Consider the following 22304-nt stretch of genomic DNA (forward strand, 5'->3'; position numbering starts at 1 on the left):
AGTCGTGAAAAGTCAAAGGGAAAATAAGAAAATAAGGTAAACGAAACTCAATAATGGACCAGTGCCGTGCTAGTTGCTACTGCTTAGTGCTGAGAGACTAAAATTTGATTTTTGTTTCCCCTTAAACTGTTAGATCTCCCTTGTATTTTCAACTTGTTCTCCGATCCGATCCGGTACGTATTTGTATTTATATAAATCTCTCTCTATAAATTTGATTTTTGTTCAAATTTTCAAACTTTATCTAGGGTTTGTAATTCATCATTATCCTGGATTGGTGAGAAATCAAAGCGAAATGGCTGCTCCACCTGCTAGAGCTCGTGCCGATTACGATCATCTTATCAAATTACTCTTGATCGGCGATAGCGGTAACTTTTTGTTCTCATTTTCCTTGATTAATTCAATTTTTTTGGTGGTTTTTGCATTTTAGTTGTTTTGTTAAAATGATTGATTCTACTTTCTATGAGAATTTATGCCCAGTTGCTCGCTTGCTTGCTACATCATAATTGAAATATTGTAAACTGCTAGTACAAAAATCTTTGTGATGGAAGCTAATCTAGGGAAGAAGAATTTGTGAACTTTTAAATTACTTAGTTATTGAGAGTTTATTCAAATTTTATTGATTGTCTTGCATTTGAGATGGAATGAATTGGTGTGTGGCGCGTTAGTTCATTAATTCTACTATCTATGACTTAAATACTGAGAAAAAGGTTAGTCCAAATTGTATCTGATGGAAAGCCTATCTATCGAGAAATGTAAGTAAGGACAGGGAAGAAGGGCTTCTGAACTTCAAGTTTAAAGGTAGTACAACTTTAACAACTAGGTGTATTGATATCCTTGAATTTATTGGAGATATTTAGCGAAAAATACTTCTATACTGCAGTTCTCTATGTTACATTAACTATTTACAATGTGCACACCATATTATGCCATGTGTGTGTTGTTTGTATACGAGGCACATAAGGTGTGGACTTACAAACTGATCTATGTTATTTCTTGATCCTTTCATCCATTAGTGCTCCCCTTCATGAATCAGCAACTTTTTCCTCAAGTCAAAACTCTTAAAAATAATAAGGACTCTGTCCCAAACTAAAAGATAAAAGATTACCACAAATCGATAGATAACCAGAAGATAATAGAAGTAAAGATAATCATAGTGCTATCTTTTTTTTTCCCCTTGAGCTATCATTAGCACTAGAGAGTTTTCGAATTGAAGGTGTTGGAAAATTGTTAGCATGTCAAGAATAGCTTCTTCTGTAATTCCCACTCCCTATAGCTCTTTTCTCATTTCACCAAGTAGATGACTTAGTCGACAAGAATATTGGAAAAATCTCCTCAAGCACGATAGTGCTCATTGGAACAAGTCAAGGAACCACACTGCCAGTGAACTCTAGAATACTACTGATAACTTGATAGTATATGCCCAGCAAATGAATAGCTCAATATTTCTCACCAAGCTCAATCTTCGACATCTGTTAATGCACATGGTCTTCCATTTGAAGGTTGACTGCTGAGGGTAAAGTGAGAATAGCTCAATAACTATTCTCAAATTGGTCGATTAATTGGTCTGTTGATATGATGAACATGATGTGTTTATTACTTACTTGGTCTTTCTGAATTTTATCATGTACAACATATGTTTGAATTCTCAGGTGTGGGTAAAAGTTGCCTTCTTTTACGTTTCTCGGATGGCTCCTTCACCACCAGTTTTATTACCACTATTGGGTAGTTATCCTCTCATTTCTTGACTTTCTACTGTTTTTCATTTTCATTTTTTTTGGTATTTTTCATAAACTGCTTGTATTTCAAACATAAAGAAAAATTTGGGAATGTAATAGAAGTGAAACCCCCCCCGACCCCACTTTGTGGGACTACATTGGGTATGTTGTTGTAAACTTGTAATAGAAGTGAAACTTCACAATGATATAGGATTTCTTATTGAATAGCATGAGAGAACCTCTTAAAATTAAATGTAAACTATAAAAAAGTTCAGTGGCGTGGTCTCCAGCAAGATTGAGAATCCTTAAAGGTTCTCTATTTTTTATTTTTCTGCAAGTGGTTCTAATGCAAGTAATTTTTTTTCACAGCATTGATTTCAAGATAAGGACCGTAGAACTTGACGGCAAGCGAATCAAACTGCAAATTTGGGATACTGCTGGCCAGGAGCGGTTCCGAACAATTACAACAGGTATGCATGTATGTGTTTGCTATTAATCTTTTGCCTGAAACATAGAACAAGTCAGGTATCTGTTAAGTTACTTAGACTCGGGTGCGGATCCAAAAGTCAGTTTCTTCATCACATAAATTTTAGGATTCAGGCGTATGGATTCAAGTGTGGACACGGGTGCTGAGATACGGCCAATAAATGTATATTACGATATATAAAGTATATGTCTTGATTCATGTTACCAGTTATTCTTAAAAAAAGTATGTATCTTGATTAAATAAAGGTATTGAACTAAAACTAATACATTTTAATTTCTTATAAATACCTAATATTTTGTTCATATGATATATCGTGTAATTGAAAAACATTCTCATACTTTATATAGCTCTCTTTCTCTCCCTCTCTCTCTCTTTCTCTCTCTCTCTCTATATATATATATATGACATAAACCCAAAGATCAAACCAAATTCTCAATCAATCTATACCTCTCGGTCAAAGATGTAGTCAAAGCACCCAAGGTAAGTTACCAAATCCGTTGTGGATCCCACACCCATGTCGTGTTGACATGGGCGCGACAAGGATTTTGAAGAGTTCGAGCAACATAGGTCATCTGTATGCTGCCTTTAACCTGAGCATATAACCTTACATGAATACTCAGTCTTCTCTTCTGGTAATGTAGGTTTCTGTGGTCAACTGAGAGAAACATATACCTTTTTATGACTGACATAATGCTAAAGTTGTAAAAGACAACTATCACTTATCTTGAAGTCAACTGCATTTTGCATCAAGAAGAGACCATACCTTACTACTATTCAAGAGTTGTGTTCTGATAAATATACAGAAATTCCATAAAATAATGTTTTACTTTCTGACACTTTGGTTTATCCATCATTTAGAAACTAAGCTAGAGAGAATACCAAAACGACAACAATAATTGGGGGTGTTTGCTCCACGTCTTGCAACACGACTTCGACTGTTGTGGTTGCTCCAACTCCATGGAATAGCTTGCTTATGATACTTTGAACTTTTGCAATTTCCTTTGTTTGAGTATTAAGAATGTAGGAACATAGATGAGAATTCATGAGATTCGGGGACAGGCATACTGGAATGAATATTGACCTGTTGAATTGTTCATTATTATTTATAATTATGCTAAGATTAGTGACTTGAAAGGTTATGGAGCTACTGATGCTCTTATTAGGAGATTGTTCTTAACAATGTTTGCCGGAATGCTATGCTGTCTTCTTTTGTTAATTATCTTTCCTTTCAGTCACCTATCAATTTGCTTCTTTTTAGAATTTCAACCTGTTAATATCTTTAGTACTTTGCTTCTCGTGCAGCTTACTACCGCGGAGCCATGGGTATCTTGCTGGTATATGATGTGACTGATGAGTCATCTTTTAACAGTAAGTTCCACTAGTTTATAGAGATGCTTGGAGTAGGACTTTTCAATCTGGATTTGGTGTGGTTTTTCTTGCTTTTTAGATGAATGTTTTGTCCTGTAAACCCAGGGTAGAATTAATGGTGAGGGTCTAGTCATATACTTAGATATATTTGAGCTTAGAAAGATCCTCCAACCTCTAAGTAGGCTTACCATTCTCTGAAATATATTTGTTTGTCTTGTATGATTTGTGGTATGCCTCTCTTCTTCATATTATGTGAACTTCCTTGAGACAAATTAGATTGTATTTGCATTGGTTCAACTCAAGAGTAACATTTGCTATTGTTTAGACATCAGGAATTGGATCCGAAACATTGAACAACATGCTTCTGATAATGTCAACAAAATACTTGTGGGAAACAAGGCTGATATGGATGAAAGCAAACGGGTGTTCTCTCTATCTTTCTCTATCCGTTTGTCCACCATTTATTTGCTCATATCCGTATATATCGCCTTGCTTTGCTATTGTTGTCTCACTTGGTGTAAGCCTTCTCTAGGCTGTTCCTACATCCAAAGGTCAAGCACTAGCTGATGAATATGGCATTAAATTCTTTGAGACTGTAAGTTTAACTGATTTTGAGCATTGGAGTTATTTCCCAATAGCACTCATACTTAGGTTCTAGTGATATTTTTGTGCAGAGTGCCAAAACAAATATGAATGTTGAGGAGGTTTTCTTTTCAATAGCCCGGGATATAAAGCAAAGAATTGCTGAATCTGACTCAAAGGCTGAGGTATTAGTTTCTAATTTCTAGAGTCAATCCCCTTTCCCTTTCTGGTTATTGATTAGGAAGAACATCTTTTGTAACTCACTACTGAGATTGGTGATTATAGTTAATCTGTTGTGATCTGCAAGGGCAAAATCTTTGCCCGAAGATTTTAACTCTTCTACTATTTCTCCTATCCTCTTTCTTGCCTTACACTTGTTGACTGTACGTACTGATTCATGCTTTCCTGAACGTTGCAGCCTCAGACCATCAAGATTAATCAACCCGACCAGACAGCAGGAGGTGCTCAGTCTGCCCAAAAATCAGCTTGCTGTGGTTCTTAATAGATTGGTGGAATTAAAGATAGGATTATGGAGAATACATTAAACTCTTAAGTTACCGTTGGGTGGGAGGACAAATTAATCTTTGCCATGACATACTTTGTGGAAGCTATATTATATTTCTTGCTTACTTATTTCTGACTTACAAGAGAACTGGAAGAGCTGTTTGTTGTCCTTTTTATCCAGCCTTCTCTGTTTGCTTATGCTCGAGTGTTCTTGGACTGGATAACACTGTTGTTAGAGGAAAGGGGAAACAGGGGAATAAGGTGATCGAGATGGAAGATAGGGATTGAAAATTGAAATCAAGTAAACGTTTGACCATCAGAAAACAATTAAGTTAATTCTAAAATGATAAAGGTTAATATATACTGTTTACATATTTTTGTCTCTGTATTCAGCAACAAACCGCATAAAGAAAAGGATTGATGTTAGGTGACCCGGTGTCCCTATTTTGTGGTGGTGTTTACGATTTGCCTTTCAAAATTCAAAGTAACAAATAAGCGGGCTGAAACTAACTACCTTCGATAATGAAATAACAAACATTTTTTTTATTGACATAAGCTTATATTTCACAGCATAAAGACCAGCATATATACCATCCCACATTATCTACCCTCCCCCCTCCTAAAAATGATCAAGAACATATGCCCAAAAAGGCATGCCTTTCATTTCTGAACAACACCAAATTCTGAAAAATACTACATAACTTATTTTACAAAGCATGACAAGCAAATTAGGTTTACAAATTTTCATTAAATGAACGGAGACAAAAACTAAAGAACAATAGGAGGATTCAACAACAGCACCACAACTTACAACACAAGACCTTAAGCTATTTAGCAGTTACAGTTGGGGAAAATCTCTATTCACCACTCATCAGTAGATGAGTGCACATAAGAATGACTCACAGAGATGGCAATTTTTCTAAGCTAATAATGTCAATCAATTGACATCTGCAAATGGAGTTCTATTGGGAGATACTCCATTACATTGTTGTAATTGCCTCTGATTCTTGCCCTCAGCACTACTCCACTTCGATTCATTCTCCGGACTAACTTTAGATATCACTGTTCTCATATCTTCAATGGATGAAAGGCTCGGAATTTGTATCGGTCTCTTCATTGGTGTCTTATCAGTGCACATATCAACCTGTTCACAAAATTATTGCTCAATAAACTAGAATGCAGCAAAACAGGGAATAGAACTTCAAAATCATACAAACAAACTCAAAGGAAGCTTAGGAAGTACACTGAAAAATATAATAGAGTAGTAAATGTAGATATACCATGTAATCTTTTTGGAGGCATTGTTCTGCTGTACATTGTATATCTGATATACATTCACCATGGTTCTGTTGAGTAGAGCTCAGCTGATTCAGACAGATGCTACTCGTTGACTCGATTCTTTTCTTGTGTTCCATGTCCAATGTCAAAGAATCTGCAAATGCATGATAACTTTGTTTAGTGAAAAAATCTCAGTTTGAGGGGGAGAAGGTCAAAATCTGTATCCAGAAGATTCAGATACCATTGAAAGAAGTCTGCAAATCACGACTATGGGCTTCAACTTTCCCGTCCACACATGAGGAAGTAGAGAGAAATTTGTCATATGCACAGCCAATTCTGGTGGAGCTTTCCCTGTCGAGGGGAGATTAAAAGAAATAGAATTCAGATAACAAATAACAGAACCTGAAAAAGGTTGCAAGTGAGAACTTACCGTGAAATGTGTTCTATATCTGCAAGATTGTTTGTAAGAATTTGATGGACTCCTAATTGAGTTTCTCCCAATTGTTCATTCAAGTTATCCACCTTGTTTGTGCTAAATGAGAAGAAACAAAAAACAATGAGTAGAATTATCCAAGAACTTCTTGCGAGTTTTTCCAACCAAATCAGCTAACTATCCTCTCATCCTTTTCTTCTTTTGGAGAGGATTTCAGTCTTTCAAGACCATAAATTCTTCACAGTAACTTGTCTATGCATTCAAACACTTTATTATGGATAATTCAATCTTTGGAGCTGTTATTTTGACCAAATTCAAGTGTTTCTGTTGGTTTGTTCATATATAGCAGTGCTATAGCATCACTCTGATGTCAACACCTCTCTCTTTCTTCTAAATAACCTTACTTGCCCGAAATGTCTTCCTTCTAAATGAAAAGTTGCCATAAAAAGCTTACCATTCTTGAAGGCAATTTTCCAAAGTCAGACTATTTTCTGCATACGTGAATGTGTCTTCCAAGAAATTTTGTTTCACCTCATTAATGTATCCATTTAATTTTTGCTTTGCACTAGCTGAAACATGCTGGACACCTGATATTTCTTCGAACAGCTGCTTATTTTCTTTTGCACTAGAATCCTGGAAGTTTCTTGACGCCTCTGACACCTGACATTAAATATTTCGTGATGAATAAATCTTTTATTGAGTGTCATGCATGATAAGAGATGCGACAAACTCACCATAGCTGCTTTCTTAGTTGTTAGGGTTGCCAGTATTGCAGCAATTTTCTCAAGAGCTGAATTTTCTTCTTTAAGTGACTCTTCCTGCAACAAGGAGAAAAAGAGAGATTTTAGCCTCCTGGAGGCACTTAAATATTGGTTGAACATAGTTGAGTCACTTCTGTCTCCTTAACCTTGAATTCCTTCTCAAACTTTTGTAGTTGGTCAGCTGTACTAATATTGCTCTTATCTAGAAGTTTCATCACTTCAGAAGCACGTTGATGGAGATCATCAAAGAAGTTTACAGTTGCCTGAGAAATTAATTCTGCTGAAACAAGACTTCGATGAAGACCCTGTGGCATTCATGATATGTTCAGTTCTATGTTTCAGTAAATAGAATACATAAAAAGGCCGTACACATGGTTCTTGTGAAAACATACAAGGGGAAAATTTGACCAACCTCTTCTTGTTGTTTAGCAGACCAATCTAGTATTTGTCTTTGTTCGTCCAGAGAATTCTTAATATCACAAACAAAATCTTTCGCCTCCAACGATGCAGCTGTAAGGAACTGCGTTGCAAAGATTCTCGCTTAGTTTATAGTAGCCTAATATCAACAGTACATCAGAAAATGACACTTCTTACCTTCTCGACTGTGGTAGCTTGAGATGATACTTTAGACTTGATCTGGTCCAAATCAGAAGAAGCTTCCAACTGCAACACATCAACAAGTTCCTTCAAGCTTGTCATGCCAGAAGTGTATGTCTGAGTCATTTTATTGATCTTTGATTCCATGACCTTAGTAACCTGGTTGGTGGTATGTATTAAAAGGGTATTCAGTTCCTCAACCAATGACCTTAGAAGGGCTAAAGGTCAGTAGAAAGCTCAGAATTTAATATCTTACATCACATTTGCTGGCAAGAAATGAGTTGACATGCTCCTCCATGCCTCTTAATTGCTGCTGTTGCTGGGATATCAACCCGTGAATAACCTTATGCAGGTCATTTAAACTATCATCAAGCCGTGAACCAAATGTACGTAGCAGATTTTGATTATCTGCTTCCAGCTTGTCTTTGTGATCTGTGTTAAATAGAACCTTTAGAAGAGTGCGCACACCTTGCTTATACTAAAAATTGACATGTTCAGTTTACATCAAAACATGAAAAAAGGGTTGCAATCCTGGAAGTCCCAGTATATTGATGCTAATAATAGGGAGGAGTAAAAAAATAGGGAGATCATTCTACTTCTTTAGCACAGCCTTAAACATTAAAAGGGTTCAAAAGGCTGCTAAATTTTTTATTCCTGAAGAGTTGATAGTTTACCATCAGTAGAATATAGATACAAAATATAATGCCAGCAAGAAATGTAAACGAACAAAAATCCAAGAGTACCTATTCGTGCAAAAAGTGAAGTTATATCTTCTGATGCATTCTGCAAATTTTTCTGCAAGTCCTTTGCACAATCGATCAGACAATTTTCTGTTTTCAAGTCACGGAATAATCAGATAATGATGATAGGTAAAGGTCATATGAACGAAAAATTCACTTGTAAAAGGCTTATTGCTTCAGATACCTGAATGTATTTGTTTAGAAATAATTAACTCCTTTTCCTTCAGTGTTGAAATAGCAATCCTGTAATTCTCTTGAAGCTCATGTAATGCCTTTTTACTATTTTCCAGATTCGCCTGGGCAATATTTGGAAGATACGAATTAGTATCCAAAAAAGAAGCAATATGCATGATTCATAAGCTTCTTCTTTAGGATTACCTGGCATTCTTTGAGTTCAGCTTTGAGGTTCAATTTTTCTTCTTGCTCACTAAGATAAAGCTCACGGAATTTATCAACTTGCTGTTGAGTGAAGGGGAAGCATCCAGTAAGTGCATATATCAAGTAAGTTTGGGTCATAACAAATAAAGTAAAAGCAAACACAATGCCAAAATTTACCTTTTCACTAATGTTTAGATCAATCTCCAGCTGCTCTATTTTCTCATTCTTTGCCTATAAGATACAACAATGACATTTAAAAATTTTAATAAATCAGAAAGGGCCAGGAAAGTCCTTGAGGCCCAGAGAATTGTCCAATCTTGCACGATTTAATTCCAAATATATTGAGGTCTGTAGTCCAGAACAAAGTAATTTAAAGTCCTTGAGACCCAGAGAACTGTCCAATCTTGCACGATTTAATTCCAAATATATTGAGGTCTGTAGTCCAGAACAAAGTAATTTAAGACTACACTATAATCTCTGGTTGAAGGCCAATTTTCTACAGAAGGGGAAATCGTACTGCGGTCAGATAAACTCACAGATGATCCCATCTGAGTAAATTATTATTAGAAGTTGCTAGCTAATCTGAGAACGTATACCTTCTTTTCCGCTTCATCCTGCAAAAATCTTTCATGTGGAACATAAACTCCATTCTTTTCTCTTGCAGCTCGGACATCTGATTTGATAATAAGGCAAATGATGCAACTGGTGAAACCGTATCCTAGTAGAAAAACAAAGAAAGCAGGAAAAAAAATGAAAAACAAAGTGCACTAACATACCTTGTTTCATCCTTTCTAGTTCCAAATATAGATCTTTGAGCAGCACTGCCTTGGACATTCTCTGGTTAGCCTGAAATACAGAGTTTTTTTCTGCTCAATTTACATATATAAGACTTCAAATAGAAAAGACTTTAAGCAAAAGAATCACAGTATAACCTCCGGTTTGTTTTTGATGTTTTTAGCACGGTGTGCATAATCTAGAGTGCTTAAAGTTTCTTCGAGACAGTGGGCAGAGGGCGAAATTGTTGCAATGATACAAGTTTTTGTTTTTCCCCCTAGTGAATCTCGCAGTAGTCTTGTGAGCTTACTATCCCTGTGTAATATAAAATAAGAAGATTTAAGAGGGAGAAAAGGGAGAATACCAAAAGAAGTGTTTCTTGACACAAACCTGTAAGGTACATGAATGGAGTGCTCAACCAAAGCTGTTATGACACGACCAAGAGTAAGCAAACTCTTGTTGATTTCTCCGGCTTCTCTTGCACGGCCCTGAGTTCAAGCAGATATATATGTAGTGAGTTGGATTCCCTTCATCAAGGTTAATGCAGTTAATGCGGTCCAGGACTTGTTACCACCACTCCAGAAGAAAGACAAAATTATTTCGAAGCGTTTCTCAGAGCTAATTTGTCATTCAGTTTAACAGTTACTTGGATAGCTTGAGAGAGAGTAAATTTAAAAAAGCTTCCCCGTATTGCTTTTATGTCACACCTAAGCGTAAATTTTCCCGGTGCTAATTTGACATCTGCTACTCCTTTTGTAAGTCATGGGAGTATAATTTCCTCTCCCCAACTAAAGATAGGTTCTGCTTATGGATATTGACACTTCAGGTAGATATTTTGCATTCCTACAGCACTGAACTGTTGTATAACAACAGCAAGGGATCATTAAAGTGCAAAATCTGTGATACATTATCATACCTCTCGGGCGCCTGATCGAGAAATATTTTCTGATCCTGCTAAATCAACAAGATTGAGCTTGCCACACTTAATGAGCTCCTCATCTCCAACAGTCATTTCTTTGACATGAATAGTTATGCTAAATACAGAGTGAGAGCGACTGCAGAAGAAGAGCATCTTTAAATATTTGCTCGCATTTACTTTTCGAATCAATGAATGCTAATATGTCCTACCTGCTTCGCTTGTTTAATAGAGTGTCTGCTGTGCGCCTCCTAGCTGCTCCTCGTTCCAGGAGGTTATAAATGTCATTTGCACTGTACACAGCTTCTTCCTCAAGGCCCCTCACTACAACTAAACCTTTTCCATCCTCCATGAGGGATATGGGCTTCCTTTGTCTCTCTTCTGAAAACTTTGAGGGCTCTTCTGAAGCTAGCAAGTCAATGATTTCCTCATTGTATAGTTCCCAAAAGGTTACTTTCATGCTATAGTCTGCATGTTGCGCTTCAAGTGTATCAAAAATTTGTCGAACTGCCCTTGGAATTATACCTGCTTCAGCTGGTAATTCACCAGCCTATGACATAACGAAAGAACAAGATTTAAGGACCAGGATAGATCGAAGTGAAAGATGCTATGGTGTAGAGTGAGTGAACCACTTAATACCTTATTCCTCATCCCTCCTTCCATTGTATATGTTTTTCCTGTACCAGTCTGCCCGTATGCAAATACAGTGCAATTAAATCCATCTAGAACTTCCTTAACAATGGGCGAAATGGCTTGATCATATATTGATCTTTGCTGTGCTTTTGGGCCAAAAACCTGGTAAATAGCATTTATTTTAAGCCAATTGTAATTCTAACATGTAGAGCATGTCAACCATCAATTTAATGACCAAAAAGCAAGCTACTATAAAAACAAGGGAACTGTACCTTGTCAAACGTGAAGACTTTGTCTACTTGCTTATTAGCTACATTTTGCACAATAGAAATTTCTCTTTTGCTTTCATTACATGTTATGGCCTTTGGAACATTTATCCTTTGCTCATCATCATTCAACGGCCTAAAACAACAATTAAGATTAGTCAAATGAAAATTGAAGCATTTCTTTTGCTTGAAACTAATGTGTTACAACATGACCGAGCATGCACGACAATACATCAATCACAAGCCACTGATGTCCATGATGAGCTATGTTTTCCACATTCAATTTTATAAGCACAATTTTTTGAACAGGAAACCGCCTACACCTAATGTCTTAAGCAAGCTGTTGTTCCCATTTCCTCAGCTGACTCATCATGCAAAAGGTGATTCAAATCATGCCAAGGACCAATTTTCCTTCATCTGTTTTTAGAGTTTGTGATTAGGAAATGTTTCATCTTGGTTAAATTTCAGGTACTGAAGGATATACTCATCATAAAACCGACACTATTGATTAGAGCTCACACTTGTTTTAGCAAATCCATGTAAGCACAGAAAAACAGAAGCATCATATTTAAAATTAAAACTTCTTGATTTTGATCCCATAGAAAAGGAACAACACTAACTGTTAGCTATAATAAGCTGTCAAAAGTCCCAATTCTCCCAGCATTATTGCGAAAAGGAGCAAAAAGCAAACTGTGACAGATTAAAACTAAGGGAAACAGAAACACATAATGATACTTACTTCATTTCTTTCCACATTTCTAGGTGGGGAAAATGAGTAAGAACCAAATTAAATAGTGCAGGAACTTTTATAGCTCAGTTGGCTGGCTATCTGAACTTTCACCTAGCTAGCCGTTTCCCCTTCCCCTTCCCCTTCCCTTTCCCCTACCCCTTCCCCTACCCCCAATTTTTTTTTAAAGAAACAGTAATCAATCAGACATATCCAAATGCAAATTACGCGAAGGCACAAAAGTATGAATTAACACACTACACAGCATAAATTGATACAGAATCAGTATATAATCGCGTCTTCCACTGTTCCACACACACACACACTAAAAGTGAGTAGATGAACTCGCACCTGCATCTAACCAGAACTTGGACATTGACCTCTTTATCTTTATCCAGACGATTGGATCCGTAATCAATCCCCCTAGGATCCGGTCCTCTCCTCCGCTCCGGTCTAGGTGTAAAAAACGGCAACGGAGATGGAGCTACTCCCACTCCCACTTTCCGATTTATATCCGGTGTTAACGACATGATATCTGCAATCGCCCCAAATCTACTGCTGAGAAACAAATCAAACAACACATATAAGCTATCAAATTCAAATTATCAATCATACAACTATGTTTCAATCTCAAATGAGTTTGAGTCCGATAAATGAACCAAAATTAACAAAAACACAAGCAAAAAAATTATGGTTTCTCACACCAGGCAACTGTGCAAGAACGAAAAAAATCAAATCGAAAGCTCCGCTTGAATTACGCTATAATTTGATTTGAGTATTATTGGATTTTGGAAAATGTAGTAGTATATGATTTTTCAAACGGCTACTACTTTTTGAATAAAATGGGTACAGGTGGGCCCCGTTTACGTAAAATTCAAAATGGAGATTAATTTTTTTTCCTTTTTCACTTTTACGGATCACTGGAAAGGAAAGTACTTAAATGGAAAAGAATAAACAGTTCATAGCACTATTGTCGATTGATTTGGCATCGAAATACCGTATGCTTTTTTAATCGACAGGAATGGGCTGATTTCATCAAGATTTTTTTTATTTTCATGATTCACAAGATCTTGAGTCAAGAATGGAGAAATTTCTCAAATATTTCACCACAATTCATATTAATACACTAAACTTTATTATTTATGTCCCGACATAACTAAATTCTACATGTTTAGTAATTATTTGAGCTTAATACTCAAATATCATGACAAAGTTTGATTTGAATTAACCATTTATTTATTAAGGTGGAAAATACTTATTTTATTTTATTTAAAAAAAAAGATAATAATCTCTTGACAATATTTTGTATTATTAATTAATGATTAAAAAAATAGGAACTCTCCTGTTGAAAATATTGATTTTACTTGAATTATTGATAAGAGGTTGTAAATTCTCTTTCGGCTGCGTGATCGATTTTATATTTACGGATGAAGAAACGAAAATTCGAAGTTCAACTAACCCAAAATCCAACGAAAACTGAACTAATTTAAAGCAGGACTTATCAAACCAACCGAATACATACCTCCTCTTTGACTTCATAGTCTTGTATTACAACAATAGTGCCACCAACTGTCTTCAAATTCTGTATCAGCCTCTATATACTATATATATCCAAAATCGGAAAGGGAAAGAAGCAATTTAATTTCCTAGGAGAATAAAAGAGATCGGAAGTACACTAAATAATCATTTCTTGCTTTCTTTCTTGTTCACATAATCAGACAGACACTAATTTTTAAAAGAAAAAAATGTTTTAGCCGTTACCAATTTAAAGGGCGTAACTAATGCAGTTTAAGGATTGTGTTGTGATATCTTTCACAAACTTATATTTAGCTTCAAATACTCCTTTTCTTAATCTCATATAATATATTATCCTAACACCTACATAATTTTGATGAAATCATTTTCAGAATATTAACTAGTTTCTCTCCATCTTAACTATATTTTGAAGGTTGAGATTAGTTTAAACAAATAGCTAATAAATAAAGCAAAAGCGATATAACTTAGTTTCTCTTCATCTTAACAATGGCACCATCCAAGAGACTCCATTAAAACATCTATAATGCTTACTAACACTAATGCCAACACACACAAAAAAGGCCTCATGTATAGAGCTGTCAATATGGGATAGGCCCGTTGGGCCGGCCTGGCCTACCGGGATTTAATAGGGCTGGGATAAGATTTTTGAAGTTCATTTAAGAAAATGGCTTTTTAGCCCGGCCTGAATAAACATGTTGATTTTTATGGCCTCAAGCAGGCCTCAAGGCAGTGGAATTTCAAACTTACAGAAGCATTATTGCAATCTGGATATAGTCAAAGTCATTTGGATTATTCCTTATTCACTAAGGGGTCGTTTGGTGTGAAGGATAGGTACATATAGTCCTGGGATAAAGCCTTAGTGGTACTTAATTGAGTGTTTGGTTGGGAAGTTTGGGATAACTTATCCTGGGATTAATAAATAGTACCAGGATAAGTTATCCCTTCAAAAGGGTGGTATAGTAATCCCATCACAATTTGTGATGGGATAAATTTATTAAATGACAAAATGTAACGACCCTAAAAATGAACTAGTGAAACTAGAGCCTCACATGTGAGTTTGGAGTTGAGAACTTGATGAAATGATGAGAAATGACCTTGACGTCCGGAAACTAGTCATTTGAACTAGTGAGCTGTAAGGGTCAACTTTAAACGGTCATATCTTTTAGCTCAAAATGAATTAGGTGGGCCATCACCTATCCTATGAAAGGTCTTTGAGTCCTCTTTCCAACGCCACCGAGTTTGCCCAATTCCGACCTTGGAGTAAAAAGTTATGCCTGAAATAGTGAAGCACTGTCCAAAGGACGAGTTTAGACGGGAATGGGCACAATTTTTAAGTCAAGAATTTATGGGTCCTTGGTTCTTTTCCAAAATTGACCCTATGCTATTTTATTCTTTTCCTAGCAACTATAAGACCTTTTTATGACTTAATTCCTTTCATTTAATAAGAATTTCCAAAATCATTCCCTCTCACAAATATTTCTCTCAAGTTCATGGAAGAAGAAGGGTGAAGAACTAGGGTTTCAAATTGGAGGCTTCTTTCTTCAATTTTCGTGGGTTTTCAACTTGGAGGTATGGGGATCCTTTATCCTTGATTATTCTTTCTTTCAAGGAGCCCAATCAAAAAGTTTTCAAGGTTTTTCAAATACACAAAAATCCTATTNCACATTTCATCAAACCAAACATGGGCTGTGGTTGACGTGACAACTACATTGTTAGGAGTTAGAACTTGGTAGCTTGGCAGTTACAACAACACACCCAGTGGGAGGGTAGAACGTACATAGACCTTACCCTACATTGTGGAGGTAGAGAGGTTGTTTCCGAAAGACCCTACTTGTAAGCTTGTTAGTCAAAACGCTTAAAATAAAAATGTGAACAGAAGCTAGCCCAACTATATGGAAGCAGAGTACATAGAGCTGAAACTCAATATTCAAAATGAATAAACCAAGGAACTTCCGTTCAAAAGTTTCCATAGAACTCATATAAAGACTTAAGGCTGACAGAAATATTCAAAACTAGGTAATCGATTTAGATAATTCCAATTTTGTTGGCCACATCCAAAGCATCATAGTCGGGTGTCAACCTCACATAAGCCTTCTTTGTCCCATCGGGCCTGTACAAGGACGAAGGGAAGTAGATTAGCAAAGACAGGCAGAAGTTACCAAGTATGAAAAGCATACACACAGGATACAAGAAGAATCAGGCAAACTTAAAATTTCACAAGAAATGCAGCTAAACTTTCTGTTACAGTATAATCAAAATACAGCTTCTGAAAGAAGATATTTTGACCTGCAAATTTAGCAAATAATCTAACTGGCCAATTGCCCAAAACACATAACAATATTCTACAGTAAAAACAGGGAATTGTTAGCATGCAAATTTGATTCCTATGGCATGTCAAATGCCAGTTATTTTACCTGATTTGGATTAATATAGAGACATTAGTAAATAACAATTATACAGCTGAATTGAAACAAGGGTGCGGTTTCATGCAACAGGATCAAGATTTGGTATAAATCAAGCAAAACGATCTAAAAACAGATATATGATGATCTTTAAAAAAGAAGAGTCAGTCACAGAACCAGTGCTAAACGAGCAAAGCATAAAACATATGAGAAAAAATGCAGGGCATTACCTGATCAAGGTATTGACTTTCTTTATCTGGATGTCATACATTTTCTTCACTGCATCTTTTATCTTCTTCTTGTCAGCATGAATGTCAACAATGAAAACAAGGGTATTGTTGTCCTCAATCTTCTTCATTGCAGACTCGGTTGTAAGAGGACATTTTAGAACCTGGTACTGATCAAGTCTGTTCCTTCCAGGTGCACTAATGCGAGGGTACTTGGGATTCCTATCTTTCTTCAATGTCTTAGGTCGATGGAAAGTAACTTTTGTCCTTATCTTACTTGACTTCTTCTTAAAGGTTGATCCCGACTTAACAGCCTTGGCAGCCTTGACAGCCTGGGCTTTGGGGTCTTTCTTTTTTGTTAAGTCCGCTGCAAATGAAATTTCAGAATTACATTAACAGAGTCAAGTTGCAGGATCTATGCCAGTACAGTAACAACACACAACAAATCCAGTATCCAACATCCAATTTTCAAACTAAAAAGTCATAGAGAAGTTCTTCCTCATGGTGTAATTAGGAGCATGTCCAAGATGCAACTAAGTCCAAATAATCTCTCAAAAACAAGCAAATCCTCGACGCTGCAACATTTCTGGTTATCTATTCAATTATGCTTCTTAAGACTATTAAAGCTCCACACTCTGATATATACAATTAGCAAGACTACTACTCTGTTGAAATAAACAGCAAAGCCTTAATGACAGGATCCTCCATTCCCAAAAACCATTCCGGGAAACCACTTCTGTCTAAGTCCTATCACCTTCCCAATTTATAAAGTTTCTCAAAGTTCTCAAGTTCTAGGTAAAAACTTTTTTCAAAAAAATAAAAGAAAAGTGATAGCTACTGGCAGTCTATTTGTTTCAGGAAATGCCGCCAAACATCAATAATACCAGCCTCTATTCAACAAAATCAACCTTCATACCTCGACCTCAAGCAGCCACTGCACTCTCCCCAGTAACTTGAGCCACTATTCCCTAAAACAACTTCAGTCTACACCCCACCCCCTTCCCAATTTATAAAAATTCATGGTTATTAAGTCCCAGGTAATCAATTATTTTCAAAAAAAATGAAGATGATCACTAATGGCAGTCTATTGGTATAAAAAAAAATGCAGTAAAAACTCAATAACACCAGCCTCTATTCAACAAAATCAAACATGCATGCCCCAGGTAATCAATTCTTTTCCAAAAAAAAAACAAAGGGAAGATGATCACTAATGGCAGTCAATTGGTTTCAAGAAAGGCAGCAAAAACTCAATAACACCAGCCTCTATTCAATAAAATCAAACATGCATGCCCCAACCTCCACCAAGCCACAGCACACTCCCACCCTATATCCCCCTTCAATAACAGAAAAGAGAATTTTTAACCAGCATAAATCTAGCCATAAAATAATGTACCATAACAGCAGCAAGTTCATCAATGCCTAAATCACAAACTAATCGGGATCATTGTTATAAGAAAATCAATTCTTATTATGCTCTACCGGGATCTGATTTCCAATATCACTAATTTTTTTTCCTTTTAAGTCAAATTAGGACTACCTATCTCTACGTAATCAAAGAATTCATACTCATTAACACAGATTAGAATACAAAAACAAAGAGTTAAATACCTTCTGTCCTGCCAAAAAGCTAAGAGAAACACTATTTTTCACATTTCTAACAACACAAGCAGATTCATACCGCATGCTCCCTAAATCTATCGATAATTGGAGTAAAATATAGCGAATAACAGAAAATTGACAGTATGAGCTAAAAGCAGCGCAAAAAATATACCTTTAGCTGGGGCCATAGCTGAATATGGTGCGAAAAATCCAACACGAACTGAGAGAAGCTGGTTTAGGGTTTTGGAGATGAAGATGACATATATTTGTATTGAGGCTGAGTTTTGCATGACTTGTTAACATAGGCCCGTTATTTTGAGGCCCAATATTAAATCAGTGGAAGCCCAATTACAGTAAATTTTGGGCTTAAAGATGGTTTGTGTAAGAGTTAGATGGAATGACCCGTTTTCGAGTCTGCTATGAGTTTTTAGTCACTGTTTAAAAAATAATAGGAAATAGCCATATTATAATGCGAATTTAAAATTTGAACATAAAATACCCTTTCTTAAAACATGACCAAAAAAATTAAAAATAGTTGAATCACATGAATTATTCCTTGATATTTTTAATGTAAAGTTTGATTTATATGAAATCATTCAGCAGTTTTGAAACATTAGGTTTGAATCTCATAAGTCATTCCTTGGCTCTGAAACTTTAATATGTTTTTGAATATTATATTGTTACTTGGTTTCGAACTTATAAACATTTGAACCTCACGGATCGTTTCTCATTTTTTCACTCTATCAAATTTTTGAATCACATGAATCATTCCTTAGATATCGCTGGTTGATCCTTCGAATTCCAACTCCATTTTCTAGAGGTGTCGTGTGTTTTAGTTAGAGATACGTTTATCTAAAAAAGATTGTTTTATATATCAAATAATTAACACTAATTTCGTAAGACTTTTTAATCTTCCAATTTAGTAGCCCCACAAAAAAATTCTCACATAATTAGTGTCGTGTGGAACTCAAAATAATTATTTTTTTGGATCAATCCAATTTTTTTTGTAATGATCCTAGTTAGCGATATATAATATTATTCTTGTTTTGGATTAAAAGAAAAAAATGTCTAATAGATAGATACAAGCAGACGCTAAATTCCACATAATATTTTTTAGAATTATTTTCAACCTATGACATAAACAGACGAATAACATCAAGAAACTCCATAATATATTCCCTTTTTTTGGTAAGACCTTATATATATATTAGTAATTGAAGAGAAAAAAAAAAGATATTGAAAAGAAATGCATGAGAGAGAACAAAAAGAAGTAACATCAACACAAAGACATATGTAACTTTTTGTGGGTTTATCTGAATTCATAATTTTTAAATATGCAAAAATTTGCACGAATTATATAAACGTGTAAATTATACAAACTCAAAACTCTAGCCCACGTAATTATTACTGAATGAATGTAGGTCGCTAGTGATAATTAACTAAGACTATACCTATGATGACTAATTAACTAGTACTATATATTTACTTGACCGTGTAATTTTCCTATTAAAAATGTAATTTTCCTATTAAAAATGTAATTTTCGTACAAATATCTCATTGATAAAGTACAAAACAAAAAATAATACAACATTTAAAACTTTTTGGAAAGGGGAAATTTTTTAGTTCACAAGGGGAGGCATTGACTGCTATAGAGCAAGCAAAGTCAAATTGGAACACCACAACTATTTTTAAAAAAAAGGAAAATATATTCTTATTATTATCTTTTAGGTTTCTAATATAGTTTTTAGTACTTATAAACCGACATTTTGTTATTTATGAAAAGCCGTCTTTTTCATTCCAGTTATAAGATTAAAATACTAATAATTTTATTTTAAAAAAAACAAGTAACTTCCTTGACCTAGGAACTTCAATTTTATTTTTATTTTTTAAATAGTAGGTTTGTTCAATATATAGTGGAAATGATGGTACAAATTGAGTAGTCATTTTCAGAATATACCGACCAAAATTATTTTATAGCAATGTTGTGGTGCACATGTTATGGGAATTCCATTATGATGAGAAGATTGATGCATTGTGACAGCATTTGGATTGATAATGATATCTTAAAACAATCATTTAATCGACAAAGGTTAATGGTAAAATAATTTTATTGGGAGCGTTGATTTAAAAATGGATCATGCAATGTATGAAATCGGATTTAATTGAATTTTAATGTGAATATTAAATATTAAATAATATTTTTTTTAAATGACAGCAAAGAATATAGTTAAAACAATGCTTAAGCAATATTATAAGCTCTAAAGAAATTAATACAACAAAAAATTAAGTTATATATGTATACGGTAAATAAAGTCATTTGTTTACCAAAACAAGACAACAAATCATTAGCTAACAAATATCTCCTACAAAATACTTCTTCGGTTTTCTTATACTAGTTTCTTATATTAAATATATAACAATTTCTTTTTTACTTATTCATTACAACAAATCAAAATAAAATAATTCTTTTTTCCAATATTATCTTTACCACTAAATAAATAACTATAAAAAGATTTAGTAAAATAAACGCTTAATAAATAATTACTTAAAGGAGAATATGAAGTTAATAAAGGACTAGGAAAAACGAACGAAAGAAATAGTGGGCTAACCTATAAAACTAATTATGAGCTAAATAAACACATTGGTAAAGAAAGAATTATTTAGGGCTTAAATATCAATTTTTATGAGTTTAATTACCAAAGCTTGCTAATTAAATATTTGAATTCCACATTCAATTCATAATGATTTGTGCACGTTGATGACAACATTCCGTTTTTTAATTAAAAAAATAAGTAGTTGATGAAGCACTAATTAAAAATAGGAAAAATCCTTTTGGGCCAGAAAATTTGGCCAGAATGGTATTTTACCTAGGTTATTTTACCTTTTAAAACATTTTTACCCTTTTAATTTTAATACCTTTTAACTAAAAAATGGAAAAAAAGATCAGTTTATTTTAAAATGAAAAAGATATTATAGTTTTTTTAAATTTTTGACCAAATTTTCTAGCCATTTAGCATTTGTTGACAAATTAACCAAAGTCAGCGTATGTGCAATGAGGCATTCCTTACTTGATGAAAACTCTTTGCTTCAATTTATTTAATACAACTCTATTTGACTTATTATATATTATAGACAAATTAAGTTAGATTAATTTTTAATCAACTTTCCTTGTAATTAAGAAAGAAATCGTCTCTTTAAAGTAAAGGAAAGAGTTTCGTTGGATACTTGCAGAAAGCAACAAAGTTTGAATTCTGTGTACCATCAAAAGTTGTGGTGAGTGGTAAGTATTTTATTATTCTTAATCAGAGTTTTTGGGTTTGAGTTTTGAATATAAAATCGACTTTGATAGTGAGTACTTTTCCCCCCAAATAGGACTTCAGTGCGAAGGTAGATTATAGTTGTACATCAAAAATGATAACCGAGCACAAAATGAAAAAAAATAATTCTATATTTAGTTAGATAAATTGGGTTGGGTTCGAGTTAAAAAGATGAAATCAGGTAATTTCAGTTGAAATTTTGTAATTTTGATCGATTTGGGGAAGAGTATATCTATTAAAGTTTGTAAACGAGGGCAGCATAGGGTCGTTTGGTTGGGATAACTAACAAGTTATCCCAGGATTAAATATTCATGGGATATAAATGGTGGAATAAGTTATCTCAAACATGACAACCAAACAAGATAATAAAATTTTATCTCAAGACTATTTATTATGGGAAAGTTGTTTGAAATAACAAACTATTAATTCAAATTAAATGTTATAGTCATAGTTTATTTTATTTGTAATTTGCAGCAAACATCCCATTTTTTTCCATCTGATTCGGCATACAATTAGTCATTTCATACATTTCGGTATAAAATGTATAAAATGCATTTGTGTTTGTATAAAGCGAGAGAAAAATGTATATACAAATACAAATACATATATTTCCATCCTATACACTTATAATTATACAAATACATATCTTATTATACAAATTACAATGTATAAATGAATTTATACAAAATTGAACAATTTGTATAAAATTGGATGTATCTAGTGAATTATGCAAATCAAAGTGAATTATGCAAACTATAGTTATAACATACAAATATAATTTTTATGTTTGCTATACGTAAAATTTGTTCTTTTTTTATTTCAAGACAATTTATTCTTATTTCTTATACCAAACGAATCTATATCTCCTTCTAATTAATACTACTACACCATTCATAAAAATAATTGAATAAAAAAAAAGTATTTGCACGGGCAAAGTTGTCTTTTTGATATTTCTTTTCTCGTCTGCTAAAGAGCGAAATTCATATATCACGAAGAAAGCGAAACTTAAACTGAAACTGATAGGCACTTTTTACTTCTTCCAACTTTCCGCTTTCTTTCTCTCT

The 22304-nt window shown here is 34.3% G+C and overlaps 3 protein-coding genes across 4 annotated transcripts; 1 reads left to right on the forward strand and 2 right to left on the reverse strand.

Moving 5' to 3' along the window:
* On the forward strand, positions 1 to 4783 carry LOC125865682 (ras-related protein RABE1c-like). Of its 2 annotated transcripts, XM_049545887.1 has the most exons (9): positions 1 to 173; positions 246 to 365; positions 1650 to 1722; positions 2085 to 2185; positions 3505 to 3570; positions 3896 to 3993; positions 4103 to 4165; positions 4245 to 4337; positions 4571 to 4783. In XM_049545887.1, the coding sequence occupies exons 2-9, from the start codon at positions 293 to 295 to the stop codon at positions 4652 to 4654; spliced, it is 651 nt and encodes a 216-aa protein (XP_049401844.1). In that variant the 5' UTR covers positions 1 to 173; positions 246 to 292; the 3' UTR covers positions 4655 to 4783. The 2 variants fall into 2 exon arrangements, with proteins under 2 accessions (XP_049401844.1, XP_049401845.1); XM_049545888.1 differs by lacking the exon at positions 1 to 173 and having other exon boundaries at positions 245 to 365.
* A 595-nt stretch (positions 4784 to 5378) lies between these two features.
* On the reverse strand, positions 5379 to 12980 carry LOC125863617 (kinesin-like protein KIN-5B). The gene is made up of 24 exons (XM_049543664.1): positions 12864 to 12980; positions 12511 to 12714; positions 11439 to 11568; positions 11173 to 11328; positions 10746 to 11083; positions 10534 to 10672; positions 10008 to 10105; positions 9776 to 9932; positions 9620 to 9689; positions 9440 to 9516; positions 9021 to 9074; positions 8844 to 8924; positions 8650 to 8761; positions 8469 to 8555; positions 7982 to 8157; positions 7723 to 7884; positions 7541 to 7648; positions 7275 to 7433; positions 7102 to 7185; positions 6822 to 7027; positions 6365 to 6466; positions 6176 to 6285; positions 5937 to 6088; positions 5379 to 5800 (listed from the first exon to the last, which is right to left on the reverse strand). The coding sequence occupies exons 2-24, from the start codon at positions 12687 to 12689 to the stop codon at positions 5594 to 5596; spliced, it is 3144 nt and encodes a 1047-aa protein (XP_049399621.1). The 5' UTR covers positions 12690 to 12714; positions 12864 to 12980; the 3' UTR covers positions 5379 to 5593.
* Positions 12981 to 15606: 2626 nt separating this feature from the next.
* On the reverse strand, positions 15607 to 18190 carry LOC125863623 (60S ribosomal protein L23a-like). The gene is made up of 3 exons (XM_049543671.1): positions 18096 to 18190; positions 16328 to 16691; positions 15607 to 15805 (listed from the first exon to the last, which is right to left on the reverse strand). Exons 1-3 carry the CDS (start codon positions 18109 to 18111, stop codon positions 15721 to 15723), a joined length of 465 nt encoding a protein of 154 aa, XP_049399628.1. The 5' UTR covers positions 18112 to 18190; the 3' UTR covers positions 15607 to 15720.
* Positions 18191 to 22304: the final 4114 nt, after the last annotated feature.

This window comes from Solanum stenotomum, chromosome 5 (assembly GCF_019186545.1).
Source record: "Solanum stenotomum isolate F172 chromosome 5, ASM1918654v1, whole genome shotgun sequence".
Classification (NCBI taxonomy): domain Eukaryota; kingdom Viridiplantae; phylum Streptophyta; class Magnoliopsida; order Solanales; family Solanaceae; genus Solanum; species Solanum stenotomum.

Coding starts and splice junctions, on each gene's coding strand:
- LOC125865682 (XM_049545887.1), top strand. CDS start 293: ATGGCTGCTCCACCTGCTAGAGCTCGTGCCGATTACGATCATCTTATC. Junction 2,186..3,504: donor GTTCCGAACAATTACAACAG/GTATGCATGTAT, acceptor CTTCTCGTGCAG/CTTACTACCGCGGAGCCATG. Junction 3,994..4,102: donor ATATGGATGAAAGCAAACGG/GTGTTCTCTCTA, acceptor AGCCTTCTCTAG/GCTGTTCCTACATCCAAAGG.
- LOC125863617 (XM_049543664.1), bottom strand. CDS start 12,689: ATGTCGTTAACACCGGATATAAATCGGAAAGTGGGAGTGGGAGTAGCT. Junction 8,158..8,468: donor TTCACTTTTTGCACGAATAG/GTACTCTTGGAT, acceptor TATTTAACACAG/ATCACAAAGACAAGCTGGAA. Junction 6,286..6,364: donor GATATAGAACACATTTCACG/GTAAGTTCTCAC, acceptor TCCCCTCGACAG/GGAAAGCTCCACCAGAATTG.
- LOC125863623 (XM_049543671.1), bottom strand. Junction 15,806..16,327: donor AAAGTCAATACCTTGATCAG/GTAATGCCCTGC, acceptor GTCCTTGTACAG/GCCCGATGGGACAAAGAAGG.